Genomic DNA, 21,865 nt, shown 5'->3' with positions numbered 1-21,865 from the left:
TACGGTGCGAATAAAATAAAAGTATAGCAACAGTTTATTAGAATCTAATCGTGAAAGGAGTCAATTTTCCTGATATATGTAATAAAATACGCTGAAAGCAAGGATTATATTTCATCGCGTTCATGGGAATGGCGCACGACAATTTGAAACGCGACGCCGTAGCGCCGGTATACCTGTATCTGGCCCGTATCTACTACGCAACTTCCGCTAACTCGCTGCTGAGCAAAATGGACGCCTTTGTGTCTGTTTTCTTCGTGTTCGCACTATAAATACTGTTTTCACCGCGATGCACCACCTTTGACATGGCGATGTTTACGCGGTGTCGCGAGAAACGCGAGTGATAATCGCGCAGTGCCGGCAAGCGGAGCTTGTTCACTGGTTCACGACGGTCGAACGTGTCCAACCAAATAGGCCACAACCACGGATGACAATTGAGCGAATATCTCCGCGACAAGAAGTTCTCGCGGGCTGTTTCGCCACGGACGGACCGTTTGTTTCGGCGAACAGTGTAAACATCGACGGTTTTCGCACACCGAGCCGCCCGGGGATCTCGGATTGCGATACGCCTCCCGCCAAAATTCCATTCACTGCTCGCATTCTGCAGTATAAATAATCGTTCCGCGTAGCTGGGTAAGCCAACCAACGCGAAACTTCGACACGAAGTCTCGTCGATACCGTCGTTATCCCGTAAAACTGTTTCCGTTCACGTCACTGACCAAGGCGATTCTATTATTTAGCGGAATCCCATTCACAAGGGAGCTCTCCAGCTTGTAGCATCCACTCCCCAGGCCATGTTATCGCACATATGATGTTGGATGGTGGATGTCCTACCAGTGAAGGTAAATAATATCAGTTTTGTGCAAGCATTGTGACACCACCGTGCCTTTTCCATCGGACCTCAGTGAATCACAGATCGAAACAGTTGTGCTGTTAAAGGGACACCGTTCCAACGACGAGACAGTTTGTTTTTGTTTTTGTCGGGCCAGTGCACGCAATGCATCCATCCCATTCTTTATATGGATTACAACGTGTTGACAGATGTTTTTAGAGAAAGTGTTACATCTACTCGGTTAACGTGTTTTTTAACAGATTCGTGGAAATTTATTTCGATAATATTCGATCGTACAACCTTCGTTGTGACATAGCTACTACTATATGATTTTTTAGGTATACAAACGAGATATTACATAATTTAACAGGTTTTTTATGTGGACAGTTTCGACACGAAGGGACTGTTTATCGCGGTGAAGAGTGTCGACATCGATGCTTTCGTTCAACCGCTGCTCCATTCTGCAGAATAATTAATTGTTCCACACAGCTGGGTAAGCCGATTGATAAATAGTATTGTGTTTTATGTTGTTTCTATGCGAAACCATTTTTGTTACCGTTACTGACCACAGCGATTCTATTAATTAGCAGAATTCCATCTATAAGGGAGCTCGCCAGCCTGTACCATCCACTCCTGAGGCCATGTTATCATATATATGATGTTGGATGGTGGATATTTTAAAAGTGAAGGTAATGATATCGGTTTTGTGCAAGCACAGCGAAACCACCGATTCGATGAGATAAGACAACCGAAAAAGTCATTGTGTGGATTTTTTTCTAAGCGGTTTTATAATGGTAATCATTGAATTGCGGATTTTTATGCTACAAAAAAATTTCTACGTCTGCTGCGAGAAACAGGAATTATGTAAGAATCCTTCTTTTGTTTTTAATAATTTTAGTAAGTCGAAAATATATTGAAATATTCGAATTGCAGCAATTTATGTTGATCAGGAACGCATAAAATCCGCAGTCTGGTAATAGTAATGAGAATTGTTGCACTGTTTTGGCCGTACAATATTTATTGAGGTACTGATTGTTTTGGTATTGCTACTAATGAAATAACGTTGCGTTTGGTACATAGTTGAGAGATTACGTAATTAAAAAATTGGTCGAACGTTATTTATTGGTATTCTCAAAATTTACTCAAAAAATATATTGTATCAGATTAATCTAACCTGCGTGTAAAAGTTAACATGTTTTCTCCATTCTGAAATATTTTAATACGAAACACGAATACTTGTGAACACTTATTGCAAATTTATATAAAAAATTTAATTTATCGATTCAAATGGAATGTATATGAAAAAAAGTTTAATTTATCGACTCAAGTGGAATTTATATAAAAATAATTGGATTTCATTGATGTTTCACATCCTTTTTTTTTACATTTTTTATACGTAGTCGTGTTAACAAAATATTTTGTATTTCAGGACAAAAAATTAGGACTAACAATGGATCGATTATTGGAGGATCCTCGAGCTTCTTCAAAATTTGGTTGATACATTCTGGTGCACCATGGGAACTTAAAAGAGACTTTGTTAAGTTCCCAGTATACGCCTTAGTGCTAGTGTTCTTTGACAAGCATTAGATACAATTCTGTTCGACGGTGGAACAATTCTTATATCGGAATGTCTTGAACATGCGTGTGTAAAAAAAAAACAAAAAAAGTTCAACAATGATTTCTTTGAACGTTTGTGAGAACAGTGCATTCAGATATGTTCTGTTGATTTATATTTACCATATACTGTGAATGGAAAAACATTTTTCCTACATGTCAGTGCGGTGTTCGTTACGTTCGATAATTCTATGAACCTCAGAGTACACGTAAGGACACTGGACCTAATTTTAATAATATTTTTTGTCCAGGCTGTAATGCCAGAACAAATCAAATTCAAGATGAACGGGGTTATACCGAGTGTGCCAATCACAACTCTCGCTGGTATCGCGAGTCTCACCGACTTGTTGCCTGAAATGCCCCTTCCAACACCGCTGCCGCAAACATTGACGAACAAGTCCCTTCTGTTTCATCCGAGAGTGGCCGAGGAAGCACAAATACTGCTGAGTGTCCGTAACGAGAACTTGGTGCCGCAGCTGATACTGTCCTTGTCGCAAACGTCCTCGGATCATATAGAGCTGAAAGACAATTATGCGAATACGGTGCAGCCATTGGAAACCGAACAGAACACTCCGGAATTGCTAAAGGCAATTCTACAGATAAATCCGCACGTGTTCAAGGGTCCTCAGTACAATTCACCGCGAAACTGGCCCCAAGGAACGCCTATGATGCACAGCAATCAAACGTCGGCGAATTACGGACGGTTCTCCCCTTCCTACTCAAGTTCCTCGGGGTCGAGACAGACGCCGCAAGGTAGTCCGGCTCATCCCGCTGCCGCTAGAACGGTACTCCCTCCGCCAACCGGCATCATCAACCCCCTGCCTAACATGACACCGCAACCGAACATGTACTCCCCAGCACATATGAGTTCTCCCGGTACACCTTTAACGACCCTCGGCAACGTTACACCTCAACACCATAACATGGCTGGCATGACGCCCCAGCACAACATGCACATGGCGTCCTCGATGGGCGCCAACATGCCTATCCAGCAACACCAAACCATGAACATGCAGCAGAATCTGTACGATCCGATGATAAACCAGCAAGTGCATCATCCGCTCGGAACGCATCAACCGATGAACATAGAAAGCACGGTGCAAGAGAACCCGCAGTTTCTACTGGACCCGGTGACAGGTCTCCCGGACATTGACTTGCCGATCGAGAACATCGAAGCGAAACAAAGCATAGAAAACACGACGCCACATTTGCTGTCGACGACACAGACCACGTCTTACCCGAGTATGGAGACTGGAGACATAGTGAACACTATAAACAGTAATCCGGCACCTATAATACAGCATCAACAGAACAACAACTCGGAGAAGGTGTTGAAGGTGCCCGGTCCTCCTCTGCCGGAGAAAATGAAGGAGCCGGTGGTAATGCTAGACAGACTGTCCCTGGCGGACCAGGCTCTGATGCAGAAGAGTTTAGCGGCGTTCGCCGAGAAATCGCCCAGTCGCGCGGCGAAAATGGGAATCTCGAATCGCGAGGACGTGAAGTCCGAGTCGGAGAGCGAGGAGGAAATAGGTAAGAACAATAAGTACTTTAAAGCACGGGCGAAAGAACGCCAGGTGCAGCGGGAGAAGGAGAAAGCGGAGAGGAAGAAGACCGATGAGAAGACGCGCAGGAAAAGGAGGGTACTGGACGATGACGACGAGGAGGAGGATAAGAAGGATCAGCTATTGCCGGCGAAACCAAAAATCCGAAAAATCGAGAAGAAGCTGGTTCCGGTGTTGGCCAAGCTTAGCGTGGAGGAGCTGATGGAGACGAACACGTATCAGCGTTTCAACACGACTATGGAGACGATATTCGAGAACACAGAGGATGCAACGACCAACGCGGAATTCGAGGACGACGGCGACGTGCCTCCGGAGCTGTTGATCCCCAAATACCAGCTGCACGATCTGTGCACGGAGGCGGCTAAACTGAAGGCGCTAGGAGCGATGGAGTCGATCCCTGCGGATAGGTTGGTCAGACTATTAAACATCCTGGAGAAGAACATTCGTGATGGTGCGAAGGTCTCGCCACTCGCTGATCCCGACGACGACATCGAGGAGAGTCGACTGTGGATGCAGCTGGCGATGGAGAGGGTGCAACGCGCGGTGGACGCATCCCTCATCGCGTTACACATCATGACGTCGAACAACATGCCGAAGATGGTCTACCTCGAGGATGTGATCGACAGAATAGTTCTATTCATGAAGTTTCAGCTGCAGAACACCATCTATCCCTCTTTCGATCCCGTTTATAAGATAGACACGAAAAACAAGACTGACAATTATAATTCTAGCGGCCGTAAGAAGAGGGGTCATATGAAAGAGGTCCGTGAGAAGAGCATCCTACAGGTGTACAACAAGATGCACGAGCTGGTCGGCCTGCTCGCGGAGCTGCTGAACATACAGATGTTGACTGACACCAGTGTACTGCACGCGTCCACGCTGGGCGTCGCACCCTTCTTCGTCGAGTCCGTCAGCGACCTTCAGCTGAGCGCGCTGAAGCTCGTCACCGTCATATTCACGAAATACGAGAAACACAGAAGGTTATTGCTAGACGACATACTGGCGTCGATAGCCCGGCTGCCGAGCAGCAAGCGGAGCCTGAGGACGTACAGATTGAACTCCGAGGATCACATACAGATGTTGACGGCTTTGGTACTGCAGCTGATCCAATGCGTGGTCGTTCTATCCGACAACGTGATCCCGCAGCAGAAGACGAAGGACGAGGAGGAGAAGAAGGAGGACAAAAAGGAGGAGAAGAAGCCGAGCTTCGTAGACGCGGACGTGTTGATTATAAACAAATACGAGACGGCCACCAGAATAGCAGGTAATTTTTTAAACGTGTTCCTGAGCAAGTGCGGTAGCAAAGGGGAGGAGATCGACTACAGACCGCTGTTCGAGAACTTCGTGCAAGATCTGCTGGCTACTGTGAACAAACCGGAATGGCCGGCTGCCGAACTGCTTCTTAGTCTACTGGGGAATCTTCTCGTAGGACATTTCTCGAACAAAAGCTCGGACATGTCGCTTCGAGTGGCATCCATCGATTACCTGGGCGTCGTCGCGGCTAGACTGCGGAAGGACGCGGTCAGCTCGCACTGTAAATTGTCCACCATCGATCAGATCATCAAGGACATCAAGATAGAACAACGGAAGGACTCAGATTACGACCAAATCATAGACAAGGAGATCCACGGGTTGAGCGAGGACGAGGAGAGGACCGTTTTTTTACAGAAAGTATTGCTGGACTACTTGGCCGTGAACGGGACAAAGGACTCCGCGTTAGGCTACGCTCGCCATTTCTATCTGGCGCAGTGGTACAGGGATTGCGCGGTGGAGAAGTCGAAGGTTGGCCAGGTTAAGAACAGTCCTAGTAAGAAGATGCACAAGAAGAGGGTCAAGAAAAAGAACAAACATCACTCGAGCGACCAGGACTCCGAGTCTGATCTGGAAGAACCGGACCCGGACGAGAACGACAATAACGAGCAGAAGAACTCGGAGGCTTACAGGATCATCGAGGAGAAGAAGAAGTACATTATAAGTAGAATAAGACCGTACAGCACAGGCACGAAGCCGGACATCCTTCAAACGTACATCGACTACAACTCGGCGGAGCTGATATCGCAGTACCTCGCCTCGAAGAGGCCGTTCTCGCAGAGTTTCGACAGATACCTGAAGCAGATCCTGCACGTGTTGACCGAGTCGTCGATAGCGATCCGGACGAAGGCGATGAAGTGTCTGACGATGATCGTCGAGGCTGATCCAAGCGTTTTAGCGAGAGGGGACATGCAGCTGGGCGTGAAACACTCGTTCCTGGATCACGCCACGTCCGTCAGGGAGGCAGCCGTTGACTTGGTGGGGAAATTTGTACTAAGTAGGCCGGAATTAATAGATAAGTATTACGACATGCTGTCGGCGAGGATCCTGGACACCGGGGTCAGCGTCCGGAAACGCGTGATCAAGATCTTGAAGGACATCTGCATGGAGTGTCCAGACTTCCCGAAGATACCGGAGATCTGCGTGAAGATGATCAGACGGGTGAACGACGAGGAAGGCATTAGGAAATTAGTGATGGAGGTGTTTCAGAACATGTGGTTCACGCCAGTCAGAGAGCGTCCCAGCCTGGACTCCGAGTCGTTGTTGAGAAAGGTGATGAACATCACGGATGTCGTGGCAGCTAGCAAAGACATGGGCCTTGAGTGGTTCGAACAGCTGCTGGTAAGCTTGTTCAAACCGAAGGAGGACAAAGACGATAGTACAAAAATGCAAACCGAGCCGCCGAAGGCGTTGTTGACTGCGTGCAAGCAGATTGTTGATTGCCTAATCGAGAACGTTCTCCGATTGGAGGAGACCAATCTGGAGGAGGCCGAGAAGTCGGAGAAAAAGGGCTCCTCGCAGAGGCTGGTCGCATGTCTCACCACTCTCTACTTGTTCGCGAAGATACGGCCGCAGTTGCTGGTGAACCACGCGATCACGTTGCAGCCTTATTTAAGTTTAAAGTGTCAGACGCAGGGTGACTATCAGATAATCAGCAGCGTGGCGCATACGTTGGAGCTGGTCGTGCCGCTGATGGAGCATCCCAGCGAGACTTTTTTAGCCCAGCTGGAAGAGGACTCCGTCAAGCTGATCTTGCAACACGACCGTTCCGTCGTTGCCAGCTGCTTGTCTTGCTTAGGTTCCATAGTTAACAACGTGACGAGAAATTTTAAATTGATACGGGACTGCTTTAAGAAATATTACGGACATCTGACCGAGTACAAATCGTTCTACGAGAAGGACCCAACGAATCCGATGCTCCTCAAGTACAGGCCGTTCGTCAGGCGGGCGCTGTTCACGGTCGGTTTGCTGCTACGGCACTTCAATTTCACCGACCCGGAGGTAATCGAAGGCCTGGCGGAGAACATCAAGGACCAGGTATTCGAGACGCTCAACTACTTCGTGAACCTCGACAACGACGACATCAAACAATTCACGCTGTCTGCGATCGGCTCCCTGTGCATACGGCACTACGAGTTCATGCTGTTGCCCGAGCTGAAGGAGCTTTACCACCATCTGCTTACGTCCGAGAACGCGTTGGTTCACATGAGGATTCAGGTGTTGAACAACGTGGAGGTGTATCTGCAGGAGGAGGACAAGAGGATGATCAAGCAGGACATGGAATGGGCCAAGAGATCCAAGCAGGAGAACTTGAAGGAGATGGGTGATGTGTCCTCGGGTATGGCGAGCACGGTCATCCAGCTATACGTCAAGGAGATCCTCGAAGCTTTCTTGCACGCGAACGTGAGCGTTCGGCACGCAGCCCTCAAGGTTATTCAGTTGATCCTGGCGCAGGGTTTAGTGCATCCGGTCCAGATCGTCCCGTATCTCATTTGCATGAGCACGGACTGTGAGAAAGCGGTGAGCCACAGCGCGGACAAGCAGCTGCAGGACATCGAGAAGAAGTATCCCGGCTTTATCCACATGAAGTCGCAGCTCGGTATCAGGCTGAGCTATCGGCTGCAGAAGATCCTACAGAACGAGATGACGGTAAGAGGTATGCGGGTGAAGGAGGGTGAGTTTCCAGGGGCGTTGAACGGTTTCCTCTACACGATCCTGAGGAACACGAAGCAGCAGAGGCGGGCGATCGTGCTGTCCTTCCTGAAGCAGTTCGACGAGTCCGCGAAGACGAGCCTGTCGCAGATGCTGTATCTGGCCGACAATCTCGCTTACTTTACATATCAAGTACAGGACGAGCCGCTGTTCATCATCCATCACATCGACATCATCATCTCGATGTCCGGCACGAATCTGGTGCAATCGTTCAGGGAGGCGTTACTACCCAAGGAAGGTAGTCAACAGATCCAGCCACAACAACAGCTACAGCTACAGCTACAGCTACAGCAGACGCAGTTTCAAACGCCGTTGGGCCCCGATGGCCAGCCTCGGCCGGATCAACTGTTGTCAGCGCTAGAGGACGAAGAAGACGACGAGGAGGATGAGGATGTTCTCCTGGCGAGGTTACCCGGTGACACCACTCTACTAAGAGAGTACATCACAGCGAGTCAAGGGTTCCTGTTACTGCTGACGCTGAGGCAGCACTTGAAGGATCTGTACGGCTTCTCGGATCAGAAGATCGGCCAGTACTCGCCCACGGAGGCCGCGAAGGTCTACGAGAAAGCCGTGAACCGAAAGAGCAACCTGTTGTTCAAACCAAAGGCCACCCTGCATAGACTAAAGGAGAGCGTTAACAACGAGGAGCTAAACGCCGAGGGCAGGAAGAAGTTGGTGAAAGAGTATCTGGACTTCAAGCAGCTGATGCTCAAGTTCGACCTGGAGGAACAGGAGGACGAGCCCAACGACGGTGATACGAGCGGCAAGCATCACGCGGAGAATGTCAAGATGGCGCACCACTCCGAGATGGAGGGTAAATTGAGGGACGGACTCGCGGTGGGCAACTACCAGGGCAACGTGAACTCGACGATCGAGCACGCGAACAACTCTGTGAACTCTATGGCCGGTTCTGGGCCTGTACCAGTCCCCATGCAGGCCATGCAGGGCATGCATCCACCGCCTGTGCCCCCGCAGATGCAACCGCGCGTACCGAAGCTGACGATACACGCGCACTCGGAGGCGAAGGAGCACCGCAAGCACCGCTCGCACAAAACGGAGAAGGTCAAGAAGCATAAAAAGAAGAAGAGGAGAAGAATCTCCGATAGCAGCGACAGCGGCGAGGACTACAGTGACCCTGACTTTCTGGTGTGAGTGCGGTGGTGTCCGCGCCCCTGTGTACATATATATACGCTGTGTGTGTGAGTGTGCCAGCGTGTGTGCGTGCCCGCCGCGCCCCGGAGACAATCGTGCCTCACAGGTTGCCTGCTCGCCATCTCCCGAAACACCCGCAACCACCAGTGCCCGGACGCTCGCGACATTGCGGCGGACTGTTTTACCGACGGAGCCGTGAGTGCTCTGTGAACTGTGTACAGAGAACGCTGGTGCTCGACGTGAGTGCGTGACACGCGAGAGATGTAATTATAACGAGAGAGTGAGAGAGAGAAAAAGGGTGTGCGAGATGGTCGCGATGATCGGGAATCAGCGTTTGTTATCGTTCACGACGAACACGCTGGCTGGCGATCGAGCGAACGTCCCGCACAAGTGCGATTGAACCAAGGGAGAAAGAATCACAGAATTTTAAATAACGATTTTAGAATTAATCTTGTTGGCTAGGACGAATACATACAACACACACTTACACACACACACACACACACACATACAGAGACGGTGGACGCACGTTCAGATACGTTCGAGGGTTGTAACTTGGCGCAGTCGCTTCCCTGTTCCGGTACTTGCGCGTCTTATTCGTGACGCAGACTTATTCCGCAACAAGTCCGAACCAAATTGCGAAGAGAGGTTTCGCGATGGACGGAAAAATGAATTGTCCGTGTAAATAATATCGAATAGTCGGTAAATTAAATCATTAAGGGAAGAAATAACATTCAACTCGATTTCCACTTCTTGCAATTGATGCAAACAATTTTTGATTTCGCATAAAAATCCGCATTGTCATCTGATTGTTTCTTTTTCACGAACAGGGGGCAAAACGCAATTCCACCGACAAGAATTCAGGGGACAGGCAAGCCGGCTGCCATTGAACACACAAGCGACTATAGCAAAATTTTCTGTTTTTGTTCGAGAAGTGTGTGTGAGAGAGAGAGAGAGAGCGAGAGGAAAGCGAAACTTCGAACACGATGAAAGAAAGGTACATGGCGGATCCGTTAAACTTGCTCCACGACGTGTATAATAGAACGTGTGTAGTTAAAGAAACACATTGCCTATGCATTACGAGAGTGAGGGAGAGTGAGAATGCGAAAGACAGGGAGCGAGCGAGAAAGAGAGCGAGTGCGAAAGAGAAAAAAAATAAAATGTTGTTTGTAATATCTGTACATACAAATTTCAAGTAAAGTATCTTATTTTCTTACAAACTATATAGCGGTGACATTTAAACGAAGAATACTTAAGATTTTGTTGTAATATTAAGTATTTATTCAGAATTCATGTTGTCCCAATATAGTTTGCTTTATGCACTCGTCTTTGGTGTATCGAAGGATGAAAAGGAAAAGTAACAAACAAAAAAGTATCGTTTTTATACAAGCTTAGGAATAAAATAATTGTAGTAATTTACTCTCGAACGGGAAACAAAAGGTGGCAAGGGGGAGGGGGGTTGAAAGAGAGGCAGTGAAAGAGAAAATGAGAGAGAGAGAAAGAGCACGTGTGCGGAGAAAGGATGTATGCGTGAAACAGGCCGACCTGCGAAACGAAGGAGCAACAGTGAACGAAAGAAAAGAGTGTTGGGGATAGGACAAACTATAAAAGAAAAAAAAATGGACAAGGCGGGATAGGAAGTAGAGTAATCGAGTCGCGCGATTGTCTGTCAATATTTTTTGTTTCCTCCTCGACGACGCGAGGCCCGCACGCGCGGCCAAGGATACGGTTAGTTCGGACCCCGGTACTGGCCTTGAAACGCTGGTATCGTGCTCGTGGATCGAACGATCGCTCGAGACACGCCGATCGCTCTTTCCATCGCGATGATTCGTCTTTTTTATACGTTTATAGAGCCCCGCCGGCTACCGTTGACAATTAACAAAAGCAATTCGAACGCGAACAGCTGGAATCCGGGGCTGCGACGCGCGGGACACGTGCCGCGAGGAGGAAACGAGACTGCCGGACTGCCGCGCGATTCAATCGGACGCTGTTTTCGAGTTCCGTGGTCGACGGAATCTTTCGTTTCTCGGATAAGCGACGTCCGATGGGTCCGGGGATCGGTCCGCGCGGTTTGTTAACGAACGCAGGCGAGCGAGGTCTAGGCGATACGCTTCTTTCGTTTTACCATTTAAAAGTAGCACTCTATTGGGGCCCAGATGTACATTCATCTATATCACGTCAATAAATCTGGCAGCAAAACAAATCGATGGATTCATTCGATTAGCTTTTAAGTTGTCTATAAACTTACTCGACGGGAAACGTCCGGGGACTGTGTTCGATCCGTTAACCGGGCCGTCCGCTCTTTATATTACAGACTGAATCGTTTCCTTGGATCTCTTCGACGGATCGAACTGGTATGCTTCTTTAATACTCAAGGACTGTGGACTGTTGCGCCTCAACGATCAATCTACTGAAAAACTTATTTATTTCCTTTGTCCAGAGGGTCCGAACATTATTTGTTTTCTTCTTTCGTACAGACGCGAGAAGTGCAGTCAATTATTTCGCGAAGATCGACTGTAATTAGAAGTATTCGTTCCCAGGATTGTCTTAGTTGACAACTGTAATCGTTCCAACGATTCCCAGGCGTTTCCCGTTTTTCGAAGCCTCCGACAACGCGCGCGCGTTCCCTTTCGCACGGAACGCTTCGAGGATTCGTTTTCTTTCAGCGAAGGAAATGCCTCGCGATCTAGGATCTCGAATCTCTACCGTCCCCAGAATGTGCAATGCTAGAAGTTAGAGAAACCATTTGCCGCGGAGCAGCCGTTCCAGTTTGCAAACTCGAGCGAGAGGTCGAGGATCGCGTGGTTTCCGCCCCCGGAGAGAGACCCCGACGTCGAGTGCGTTCGTTGCGAACTCGCCGGACCCCTTCACGGCTCGATTCCCTTTCGTTAATGGTACTTAAACGCGCCTAGAAATCAAAGAAAATTGCAAAGTTTATTTCCGTTGTTGACGCGCGACAATGTATATTTAGTTTCCGTCAAATTCTTGGAGCGAAGGAGAAGTTCGTTATCAGACTGCGGGTTTGAACCGGTGCAATTTGAAAAAGCAGAATTGCGATTGGAAACAATTGGAGAATATCGATGAATTTTTGGCCTGATGACGCCATTGAGGAAATCCCTGTTTCTTGCGATCGATATATAGAAGAAACGCGGTAAAATGTTCATTTCGCATAAATATCAGCGCACTAATGATTTTCGAATGGATCGAAGCTAAGTGCATTAGGAGAGTTTCTGTTTTGTTGTCACTTGTTGCGCTTCGGATCAGATCAGCCGAGAGCGCGATACCGTTTCGAGGCTTGGCAACAAACGCGGGAGGGTTGAAGAGTCTCTAGCTAGGGGGAGGGACGGATCTTTAACTGTACAAAATGTTCGTGTGTGTACATATTTATTATTGTATGTATAAATGCCTGGGTTGTGAGGAAGTTGCGTTGTCGTTTCGTTGCATCGAGAGTAAAGAGCGCGCGTGTACGTCTGATGAACGAAAAGGGTTGGTTCCGGGGGAGGGGGAGGGGGGTGAACGAAGTATTGGGGCTGGATTAAAGACGAGGAAAAACGAGGTCGAGTGCGTGCGAACGTATGGGACAAGTTGGAGCGTTTTTCATTAAACACTTTATTGTTCGTTGTAATAAACTTCTAGAAGGTATACATTATAAATTCTAAACAGTTATATATTTCTATGTGCATATATACATATATAGGCCGGTATATATGTATGTATACATAGCGTGGAACGGAGGAGGAGCGATAACCGATATCTTGTGAAGTCCGCGTTTCGAGTCGAGTGAATGTGAACCGTAAAAAATTACTATGAGAAAAATAAGCGATTAAATAAATAAATGAAAAAAATAACGAGAGAGAGAGAGAGAGAGTGTGCGTGAGTGTGAGGCGAGGAGAAGAATACGTCACCCTGATCGATCGTACTCGGCACAGTACGGAGGCACATTTGTATTATAACATTATACATATATAAATATAAATATGATTGTATCACCTATGTTTTTTGTATTTGGTAATCTAACAAGAGCGCGAACGCGAGAGAATGGGAGAGAGTGACAGTGTCGGCGGAGAGACAGAGAGGGAGTGAGAGTGAGAGCGAGCGAGAAGGATATCGAATTAACGAGCAGAAGGTTCATAGAAAGTATATTATATATTTGAGTAAATGGATCCTCTGAGGCTTGGCGTCGTCCATAACGCCGGACGGGTCACAATAAACGATCGTCTTTATATACTTATAAGGGGCTTTGTTCCTTCTTTCTTTCTGTTCTACCGCTTAGATATGGGGGTCGGGGAATCGAATATCGAGGTCCATTTCGGGAGCCCGTTGCGGCCCGGGCCTGGACGAGACCAAGCCTCGTTTACTCAATAACTTATTATGTACATCGTCTGAAGAAACCGGTACGTTCGTAAAGAAAAAAAAAAAGAAATAAACAATTAAGTATGTATCAATCGGTCTCGTTTATTCCTGCTCTCCACCCCACATCACTGTTCTTCTCAGTTCCTTAGATCGGCAGACTCCTCGTTCCGCCATCGAACGCACCTGTAACACCGTTCGCGTGTAAATAAAATAACTATTGAAGGGACACATCGGTTACTCACATTCTTGGAACGTCTTTGATGAATTGTGGCTCGTTGGGAAGTCTCTCCGAGCTCTTGCACCTTTCCCGCCAGACCGCCGTGCTGTCCAGCAACGTGGAGAAGTCTCTCACTTTCAAAAAGTCCGACATCCTCGTCGTCGGCAGTTCCATCTTGGTCAACCTCTGATTGCGCAGTATCCGGTCTTTCCTCCTCTTCGCGTACTCTTTGTCTTGTTCCCTGCAATCGCCAATGATAATTACTAGACAGCGGATCTTTATGCAAAATAAAAATTGTCAATCGCAAGAATCATAAGTTACCTGAACGCTTTGATCAACGCGGAGTCGAATTTTTCCTTGGAGCTCGCGCTCGACTCTCTGGACTCGCTTTCCAGAGCCTTCTTCTTCCTGTACTCCTCCAGGGCTCCTCGGATCCTCTCCTTCTTCCTCCTCCTCTCATTCTCCTCCATCTCCCGCTTCAATTTCACCCGGAGCCTCAACTGTTCCTCATCCATCCTGATCTTGTTCTCTTTCTCCATCCGCCATTTCCGAATCAATTCTTTCTTCTCGCCGTTGTTCGACTCCGCGCTGCTGCTCGACCTCGTCGAGACGCTCTTCGCTAACTGTATAGTCTTCTGCATTGTCGTTTCATCGTTCTTGTCATTCTCTTTAGGATCGTCGTCCTCCACGAGAGGGTCATCGACGATCCGATCCGTCTCTTCCATGGATCTCGTCTTCTCCAACTCTCTTTTCCTCCGCCATTCCTCCACCGCTATTTTCTGCTTCTCGCGCAGCGTTTGGTACAGCTTGTACCACGCTTCGTGGTTCACTATGGCCTCTGTGGAAAGGTCTGGGCACTTCTTCTGAATGGCAGCGACCAGTGCGGGCACGTTCTCGCATCTCTGCCGCGTCTTCAGGAAGAACAGGTGATCCTCTATGCTCCAATTATCCGTGTGGCCTATTGAAAAATTAGAAATAAATTCAATGAACCCATCCTCGACCTTGAAACGACTCGGTCACCTGTTTTCGCCACCAACACGTGAAAATCCTGAACATCTCTGTGATCCGATTTCTCCGGTCTGACCTCCAATCGATCCTGAGACGACGACAACGCGTTCCTCCGCAGTTTTTCGCATTTCTGCAGCTGCGGTACGAAGTCTCGCAGCTCGTCATCGAGCGCGGCTTGCTCCTGCGCCAACGTCTCGCGGACCGAGCAGGATCCCGTCAAATCCTGGATCTTTTGCGAAAGTTTGAACAGTTTTAGTCTGTACGTGTTTACGTCTAAACATAACAAAATCGTCGTTTTATATTCTTCAGGATGAAGACGGCTAAATCGAAGGGATAACAGTGCTCACCCAGCTTCTTGATTTCTTTCGGGTTCTTCGTGGCGTTCCTGGCGAAGTCCAAATCGCTCGCGATGTCCTCCATGTGTCTGTACAATCCTTTCACGAAGTCCTCCCTGAAAAAAAGCGAGATCAGGGATTTTGTTCAACGAGTAAATTAACGAAGTACCTTTTCATAGACAAGTTCCTGTGGGTGTGGACAATATCCTGCAGCAATGCTGGCTCTATCTTCATGTTCTCGATCGCGGTGACCAGCCCCCTTTCGATCACCTCCTCCTGCTGCTTCAGCTTCAGCAACGGCTTCAGGTACAGCTCTCTCTCCGCGGAGGACACTCTCCTCCTCGTCGAGCCATTCCTCTCTGCAGATTTGCGAACGATGTTGTCGCTCATGGGCGCTAATTAATTGTACGTACGCGAATCGATCACGAAAAGCTGGCGTGTTCCGTGCAGTTCCGTGACTCTGTGCTTTATGGGTTTCCATGGCAATTCACCATAAACTTTGGCTGCATGCGCTCGTTGCACCTGCTCAGAATTCGTCTTTCGCCGGGTTCTTAATTGGTCAATTAATATTCTAATGATTGTGTCGAGAGGAAATGCATTTTTGGTGTGTGCATAATTATTAGACAGCGGATCTTTATGCAAAATAAAAATAATATGTGCCACATTGAAATTTATTTTCTCCGTTAATATATGTTCAATGGGTTGAAAATTATATAGCAATATTTTTAAATTCTTCTAATACTTTTAGTGTTTCAGATTACACCTACTCATTTCTATCATAAATGCATAAAATCCGCTGTCCAATAAGGATATCATTCAAGAGTTACATACTTTGACGGTACAGGGATGTTCGGGAGACTTTTTTGCGTCATTATCATTCAAAGAAAGGTTATTTATTACCCTAGACCAATGAGTTTATTACTGAAAAATAAAAAGTCGAATGATTCTTACCGAGCTACCTGATAAGGGACCGCGTAAAAGGCGGCGCGAACATCTGTACCGTAAAATGTAAACATAGCGTCACCGTAAAATGTAAACATGGCGGCAAAACGCTGAAACAAGTAGATAATAATTACCGACGAACGAGACTTGTTTCACCAACAGCCGGGTTACCGAAAATATGTTTCGTGTTTCCAAGTATTGCGTTAGATAGCGCCACGAAACTGTTTCACCAAGTCCCCCTACGTTCTCATAGATGTCGTGTGATGTTTCAAGAGGATTTTCATTGGGCCTGTTAGCTGGTTGGGAGCGAAGGGAGGGGGTAGAATGCGAAGGAATCCCTATACTGTCGGCCGGGGGGGATCGAGACGAAGAACCGCTCCACTCGGAGTTCGAAGCCGCAAACGCATTGGCGCAGATCTCGGTGGGGTTCGCGCGACACGCTACCGCTCCGATCAAGTTGGAACGCGTGCGTTTTCACCGTTCGATCGTCCGTGTGCGCGTGTGTTTACCAAGTTCGTAACAAGCCGAATAGATACCTCGAACAAGGGAGAGCCGGGAGTGTGTACTTTGAGTGGGTTCGGTGTGGTTCGACAGTGTTTGACACAGTGTAGATATCGAGGCGAAGTGGCTGGCTCCGCTTTTTGGATAAGCTTCGTACACACACGCAAAAGGTACGTACCAGAATTTTGTGTCAACGATTCCGCGAATCGATTCGGGAGGGGGCCAGCCTGTTGCTGCTACTGCTGCTTTCGATCGGCCGCCCTTCGTTTACCGTTCGCGTTCGCTCGATGGGAACGAAATCCGATGGAATTTCGTACGGTCTACTCTTTCTCAATGGTCGCACGTCGCGTGGACAGACGCGATCGTCGCAGATGCCGCGTTTGTTTATCCTCCTCGGCCGTTCGATCGGCAAACAGAAAGTTTACGCGCGCAAAGGTCGACGGGTCACGTGGGACACTATGTACGCGAGACTCTGTGATCCGACCACGTCAGAAAAAAAATAATGATTCTCCTCCGTGGCTCCGTGTCCCGTCACGACCGAGGAATTCCTCGCGAAATGATCTGTTCCGACGAGAAAGGCTGATCTCCGCCAGATTAGGGGATAAGTGTGTCGCGTCCATTCAAATTCTGGCCCCTCGAGCACACGCGTGGACGCCTTTGCGCGCATGTTTTGATTCCACTGCATGTTCTTTTTTCTCCGCATTCCTCGTCCACCTTGTCGGAAATTGAAGGATAATTGCTAGACTGCGGATCTTCATGCATTTATAGAAAAATTGAGTAGATAAAATTGAAAATTGTTGGAAAAGTTTTCAAACTGAAGACGTCAATGTATGATTTCTCCTCTGTTAAAATCATTAAAGGAAGAAATAACATTTGATCTAGTTTCCATTTCTTGCCCCATCGATGCAGACAATTATTTTACATAAAGAGCCGCAGTCTAATAATATTCTAGAAAATAAATGAAAAATGAGATTTCCTTGTTTACGAAACAAGCGTACGGAAATGCTGCTCTCGCGAATCGGTCTCGACGGTTTTCGAACTGGGAACTGCTCGACCCAGTTAGGGAAGTAGGGACGCGGAGAAAAAGAAACGACGAGTCGCCCTTCGGTATGTAGTGCCTGGAAAGTCGTGCAGAAAAAAACGCGAGCGACTGTTTCAAAACTAGCAACTGACCTTGCCGGGCTGTTCGAGTATAATCATTATACATAGTTAGTATTGAATCGACGACAAAGAATATCAGGACATTTAAACCAGGGAGGAGGGTGAAACTTTCCGCTTTATTTATTCTTTGCAAATGTTCGAAGAACAAGCTTTTCCGCCAGCCAGGGATTTCCCCGAAGAAGTTATTCAAATTGTGATCTTGTCGCGTCGTGAGGTCTGTATCCGTCTCGGAGGGGAGAAGACGCTGGCAACATCTGGATTGCCGGCACCGTAGGGGAAGTTTTCGATTTTCCTTCCGCCTATCGGAACTAGTTTCCCATCGAATGGCGATTATAACGGGTCGGGAGCGTTGGTTGCACATGAAATTGGAGCGGACTTCGATCCTTTGCTGAACGGTACCCGGCATTTGATCGGCCTTAGCCTCTGCGTTCCACGAGGAAATAATATTACTCGCGTGCTCGCGCGAGCGCGCCGTTGCCTCGAGTTTCTAATGAGCCCCTCCAGACCTGGCTGGGCCCGTTCCTCTACTCGACGAATACCGTAATTCTCAATGGACGTCGTTTTTTCCCCTCTTTCTCGCTCTCTCTCTCCGTTCGCCGTCTCCGTTTTCTCCCTTTCTCGCTCCGTATTTTCTTGCCCCTACCAATCAACCCTCCCTTCCTCCTGGCGTCGCTGCACCACTACCGAAGCATTTCGAACCGTCCGACGGGCGAAAGTCGCGCGTGTGTAGAAGCCACGGCTAGCGATGGACTCGATCCAACAGAGAACGATCTTCCCGGTCGCCTCGATCAATGAAAGAAAGTGAAAAGACCCTGCGAGGACCAGACCTGCCTCTTGGCGCACTCTATTTTTCACAATGAAACTCTTGTTTACCTCGCCTTATTATCTACGGGATTAAATCCCAGATAGCGATGGCGACCTCGCAAGTAGGGCTCCGACTTGCTAGATCTACAAAAGTCGAAGGCAGTCATTGGTCTCGGAGTTTACAAAGATTATTTGATTCGCTATCTAGGAGATACCACTGCCAGACGGTAGAACCTACTAGGGACTTGGCCTTGATAACACGTTGAAAGTGAATGCGGTAGACTGTAGATTTTTTTCTGACCCGTTGTGATTTAACACGGTTTCCAATTTCGATGTTCGGTAAACTTGTACGCCGTAATATATGCAACATATTTTAGGAAATTACATCAGCTCCGAATCCTGAACGTCCAATTCGTGGAACACCCGAAGAGCGCATCTTCCGAATCGTTATCAAGTGCAAAGAGCACGGCGCAATCCACGGATCATTTATCTCTTCGATAAGGATGGTTTACAGCCGGATTATCGTCCGTTTGAAAAAGTTTTTAATGCCGTTGTTTGCGACCTTCTTTTTGTTCTCGCGAGACTCTTCGGGATTATTTAGAGTAGCAGCGCGTTCGTTCCATCGCTGGGAAACGTTAGTTGGAGTACTAGCAAGCGAAACGTAAGTACGTTTCTGATGCGTGTGCGCGCGAGCGCGATCACGTTTTCTGGGGAGTTGCTGGACCGCTCTCGAGGCATCCCCTCCTCCTTTCGCCGCTACGTGGAGAGTCCGTGGTACGAGCAGAAGCGAGAGAGAATGAGGGAGAGAGAGAGAGAAAGAAAGATCCTTGGCGAGTCCTGGAACTCAAGACGAGCGAACCAACGACTCCGGTTACAGACTTCAAGGCTTGGCGCGTACTCCCGCGTTCCATCAATCGTCGATTTATGCGAATCGGGCAGAATCTTGTACGCGTGCTCTCCTTCCGTCGGGATTCGTGCCGCCATTACGCGGAGAACCTGTTCCAAAAAAGATTCAGTTCTCAGACTCGTCCGCACCAAAACGTAAACAAACGCGTTCACTATTTCGCATTTCATCTACTCTCGTGTTTGTTCTAAATACATTAAATCCGCGCTGTAGACGGTACCTGTGCAATGACCTAATAATATTATACACGCAAAAAAGAATTCTCGGGGAACCTTGGCGCGACCTTGAGAACGACAATTTCTTTGGACCACCCTGTACATTTCAACGCGATAGAAAACACGGAGGGCCCGAAGGAAAAGGTCCCAGAGGGGCGTGTTAGATGTATAGGTGAAAGGGGCACGAGTTATGGGGCTGATTTTCGTCGTAGATCCCTAACGACATCTGATCGCCGTAATTAGTTGCATGTCCCCGGTACGTGACCCCTCACGGGTGCGCGTCGACAGAATACGATATGAAGAAAGAAAGAACGAGCGAGCTTCGTATCTGGCGCATACACGCGGTCGGACTCTTCTAGTACCTACCTAGACGCCGCGCCGGTGAATGTAAAACTGCCGGAACGCATGCAGGAATGTAGATTTTTCTTGTCAACTTTCTACACGGCTCTGACGTCACCGGGGATCATTGCCGAATGCATTGACGCCGTTGAAAATTCGACTTCTTCGTTGGGGGTCAACTTTTCACCCTTCTGGCCATTAGGAATTTCTTTACATCTGCAACAATGAAAAAACAAGCGAGATAAAAAGAGAATCGAAAGCGAAGATCGGGCAAATGAATGGCCGGCTCTATCGGCCGAGATTCCGTGTGTAATTAATGCAGGAATGGCGATTAGATAGAACAGCGAATAGTTTTCAATCGGCTCGGCATAGCACTCCTATCGCGGCTTTTTCAGACTTGTCAGCGTGAAGTCATTACTCAAGGCCCCCTACCGCAGATACCGTAACGTGAAAATATGCTGGAAATGCATTCGGTTCGGGCGAGATACTTGGAAAAGCTATTATTGGCTAGCCTCTATCTTCAACTTTGTTCTCGGCGATTGAACCATCGCGAACTCTACACGCTCCGGCAACGAGTTTCACCTCGTAACGAGAGACACGCCGACTCGTTATCGATATGCATCCATCGTGTACCGCGGCGAATAGAAAAACCGTATACACACATACAAGTCCCATTTCACTTTCCGGCGATTTCGCCTCGCGTGAACGCCGCTTCGGTTTGCGCAACCAGCGTGCCCCTAATTCGTTTCGAAAGCCTCCGGGGGCCAAGTTCATTGGGTTTCGTAGCGTTCGCGTGAACTTGGCGTGAAATCCTGCGAACTGACCAGCTAACTTGATCAATCTCTTCGCTGTAATGGACGAGACGAATCAGATCCGTGGCAAAACAGTTGAGAAGCATTTATCCATTGAGAGGAATCGTGAAACGTTGATGGAACGCGGTCCGGAAAACTCACCAAATCGTATCGAAACGATGCAATAGCTTCACGGTTGGAAAACTCGAAGGATTCTTGCGTCTGGGAGATCCTAACGGTGGTTGCCATCGATGACGGTCTTCCCTCGTTGGTGAGCGCGCATAATTTTGTTGAAAATCAATGGCCCGTTAGGAGAGGAAGGCTTTTTAGGGTTCGTCGAGCGAATCAGAGCGACGGAGCGGAAATTGGAATTGCCGCGTTTCCCATGAGGCCCGGGGTCCCCGAGTTAGCATCTCGTAGAGGATGTTCACCCTGGTATTCTATTAAATTAAACTGGTATCGGCGCTGTAATTGGATGACGATCATCAAACAAGAATCATCGGCTCGTCGTAAATAGTTCGATTACATAAAATAGATTAAAACGACCACTGCAGCTAGGATGCCAGCTACTTACATGGTATTTCCTTTAGATCCGAGCCATCGGATTAATAGCGCGAAAAGTAGGATAATCGCTGCAGCCTCTTCTTCATTAAATTCCACACGTTTTGCCGCAGTCATCCAATAAAATGTAGAAGTGTAGAAAAATATTGTGTACATTTAGTTATCGAATAAAGTCACTGGCCTTCTCTTGTCTCATAGCTCATATTCTCCTGTTTTATAGTCAATCAACACTTTTTCGACGCACGATCAAATAAACGTCGCAGTGTGATTAATTCAGCCTCCAACGTATCACCTTGTCGATCAAAATATGTAATCAACTTCTCAAGCATTACCACTGCCTCCGCATGGTCCAAGTTCTTTGAATCTTCGCATCTGCTGTGCAGAGTACTTTGCGTGTCGTCTTCGTCATCCGTTACCGAACACATGACCATCCTCTCCGGTTCATAGTCATCCTCCAGCAATGGATGACAGTTTGTTTTCTCAGCAGAAGTAGAATCGCTCAAAAAGCTTCCGCTAGAGAGGTTCAATTTTATACCATGTCGGCCTTTCCATCT

General features: G+C 47.8%; 3 protein-coding genes across 7 annotated transcripts in view; 2 read left to right on the top strand and 1 right to left on the bottom strand.

The window, feature by feature from the left end:
• Positions 1-188: 188 nt before the first annotated feature.
• On the top strand, positions 189-9,364 carry Nipped-b (Nipped-B cohesin loading factor). 5 transcript variants are annotated; one of them, XM_076438440.1, is made up of 5 exons: positions 189-630; positions 738-839; positions 1,217-1,322; positions 1,420-1,518; positions 2,695-9,364. In XM_076438440.1, exons 4-5 carry the CDS (start codon positions 1,495-1,497, stop codon positions 9,178-9,180), a joined length of 6,510 nt encoding a protein of 2,169 aa, XP_076294555.1. In that variant the 5' UTR covers positions 189-630; positions 738-839; positions 1,217-1,322; positions 1,420-1,494; the 3' UTR covers positions 9,181-9,364. The 5 variants fall into 5 exon arrangements, with proteins under 5 accessions (XP_076294555.1, XP_076294551.1, XP_076294554.1 ...); XM_076438436.1 differs by having other exon boundaries at positions 2,259-9,364; XM_076438439.1 differs by having other exon boundaries at positions 1,417-1,518.
• A 3,520-nt stretch (positions 9,365-12,884) lies between these two features.
• LOC143215860 (uncharacterized) lies at positions 12,885-21,525 on the bottom strand. The gene is made up of 10 exons (XM_076438442.1): positions 21,325-21,525; positions 20,913-21,215; positions 19,987-20,175; positions 16,715-19,497; positions 15,263-15,615; positions 15,106-15,209; positions 14,771-15,031; positions 14,072-14,708; positions 13,776-13,991; positions 12,885-13,716 (listed from the first exon to the last, which is right to left on the bottom strand). The coding sequence occupies exons 5-10, from the start codon at positions 15,481-15,483 to the stop codon at positions 13,671-13,673; spliced, it is 1,485 nt and encodes a 494-aa protein (XP_076294557.1). The 5' UTR covers positions 15,484-15,615; positions 16,715-19,497; positions 19,987-20,175; positions 20,913-21,215; positions 21,325-21,525; the 3' UTR covers positions 12,885-13,670.
• Positions 16,565-21,865, top strand: part of Kst (spectrin beta chain, non-erythrocytic 5 kst) — a 51,410-nt gene continuing 46,109 nt past the window's right edge. Inside the window, exon 1 of the mRNA XM_076438434.1 lies at positions 16,565-16,706. The gene's annotated coding sequence lies outside the window, so the exon portion shown is untranslated. The remainder of the gene's footprint in view (positions 16,707-21,865) is intronic.

This window comes from Lasioglossum baleicum, chromosome 14 (genome assembly GCF_051020765.1).
Source record: "Lasioglossum baleicum chromosome 14, iyLasBale1, whole genome shotgun sequence".
Classification (NCBI taxonomy): Eukaryota; Metazoa; Arthropoda; class Insecta; order Hymenoptera; family Halictidae; genus Lasioglossum; species Lasioglossum baleicum.
This window is presented reverse-complemented; position numbering and strand designations above follow the sequence as displayed.

Bases quoted from the DNA above. Each gene is read 5' to 3' on its own strand.
- Nipped-b (XM_076438436.1), top strand. From the start codon at position 2,635: ATGAACCTCAGAGTACACGTAAGGACACTGGACCTAATTTTAATAATA.
- LOC143215860 (XM_076438442.1), bottom strand. From the start codon at position 15,483: ATGAGCGACAACATCGTTCGCAAATCTGCAGAGAGGAATGGCTCGACG. The intron at 15,032-15,105 runs GTGAGCACTGTT...TGTTATGTTTAG, and splicing joins GAAAGAAATCAAGAAGCTGG to ACGTAAACACGTACAGACTA. The intron at 13,717-13,775 runs GTGAGTAACCGA...ACGGTGTTACAG, and splicing joins ATCAAAGACGTTCCAAGAAT to GTGCGTTCGATGGCGGAACG.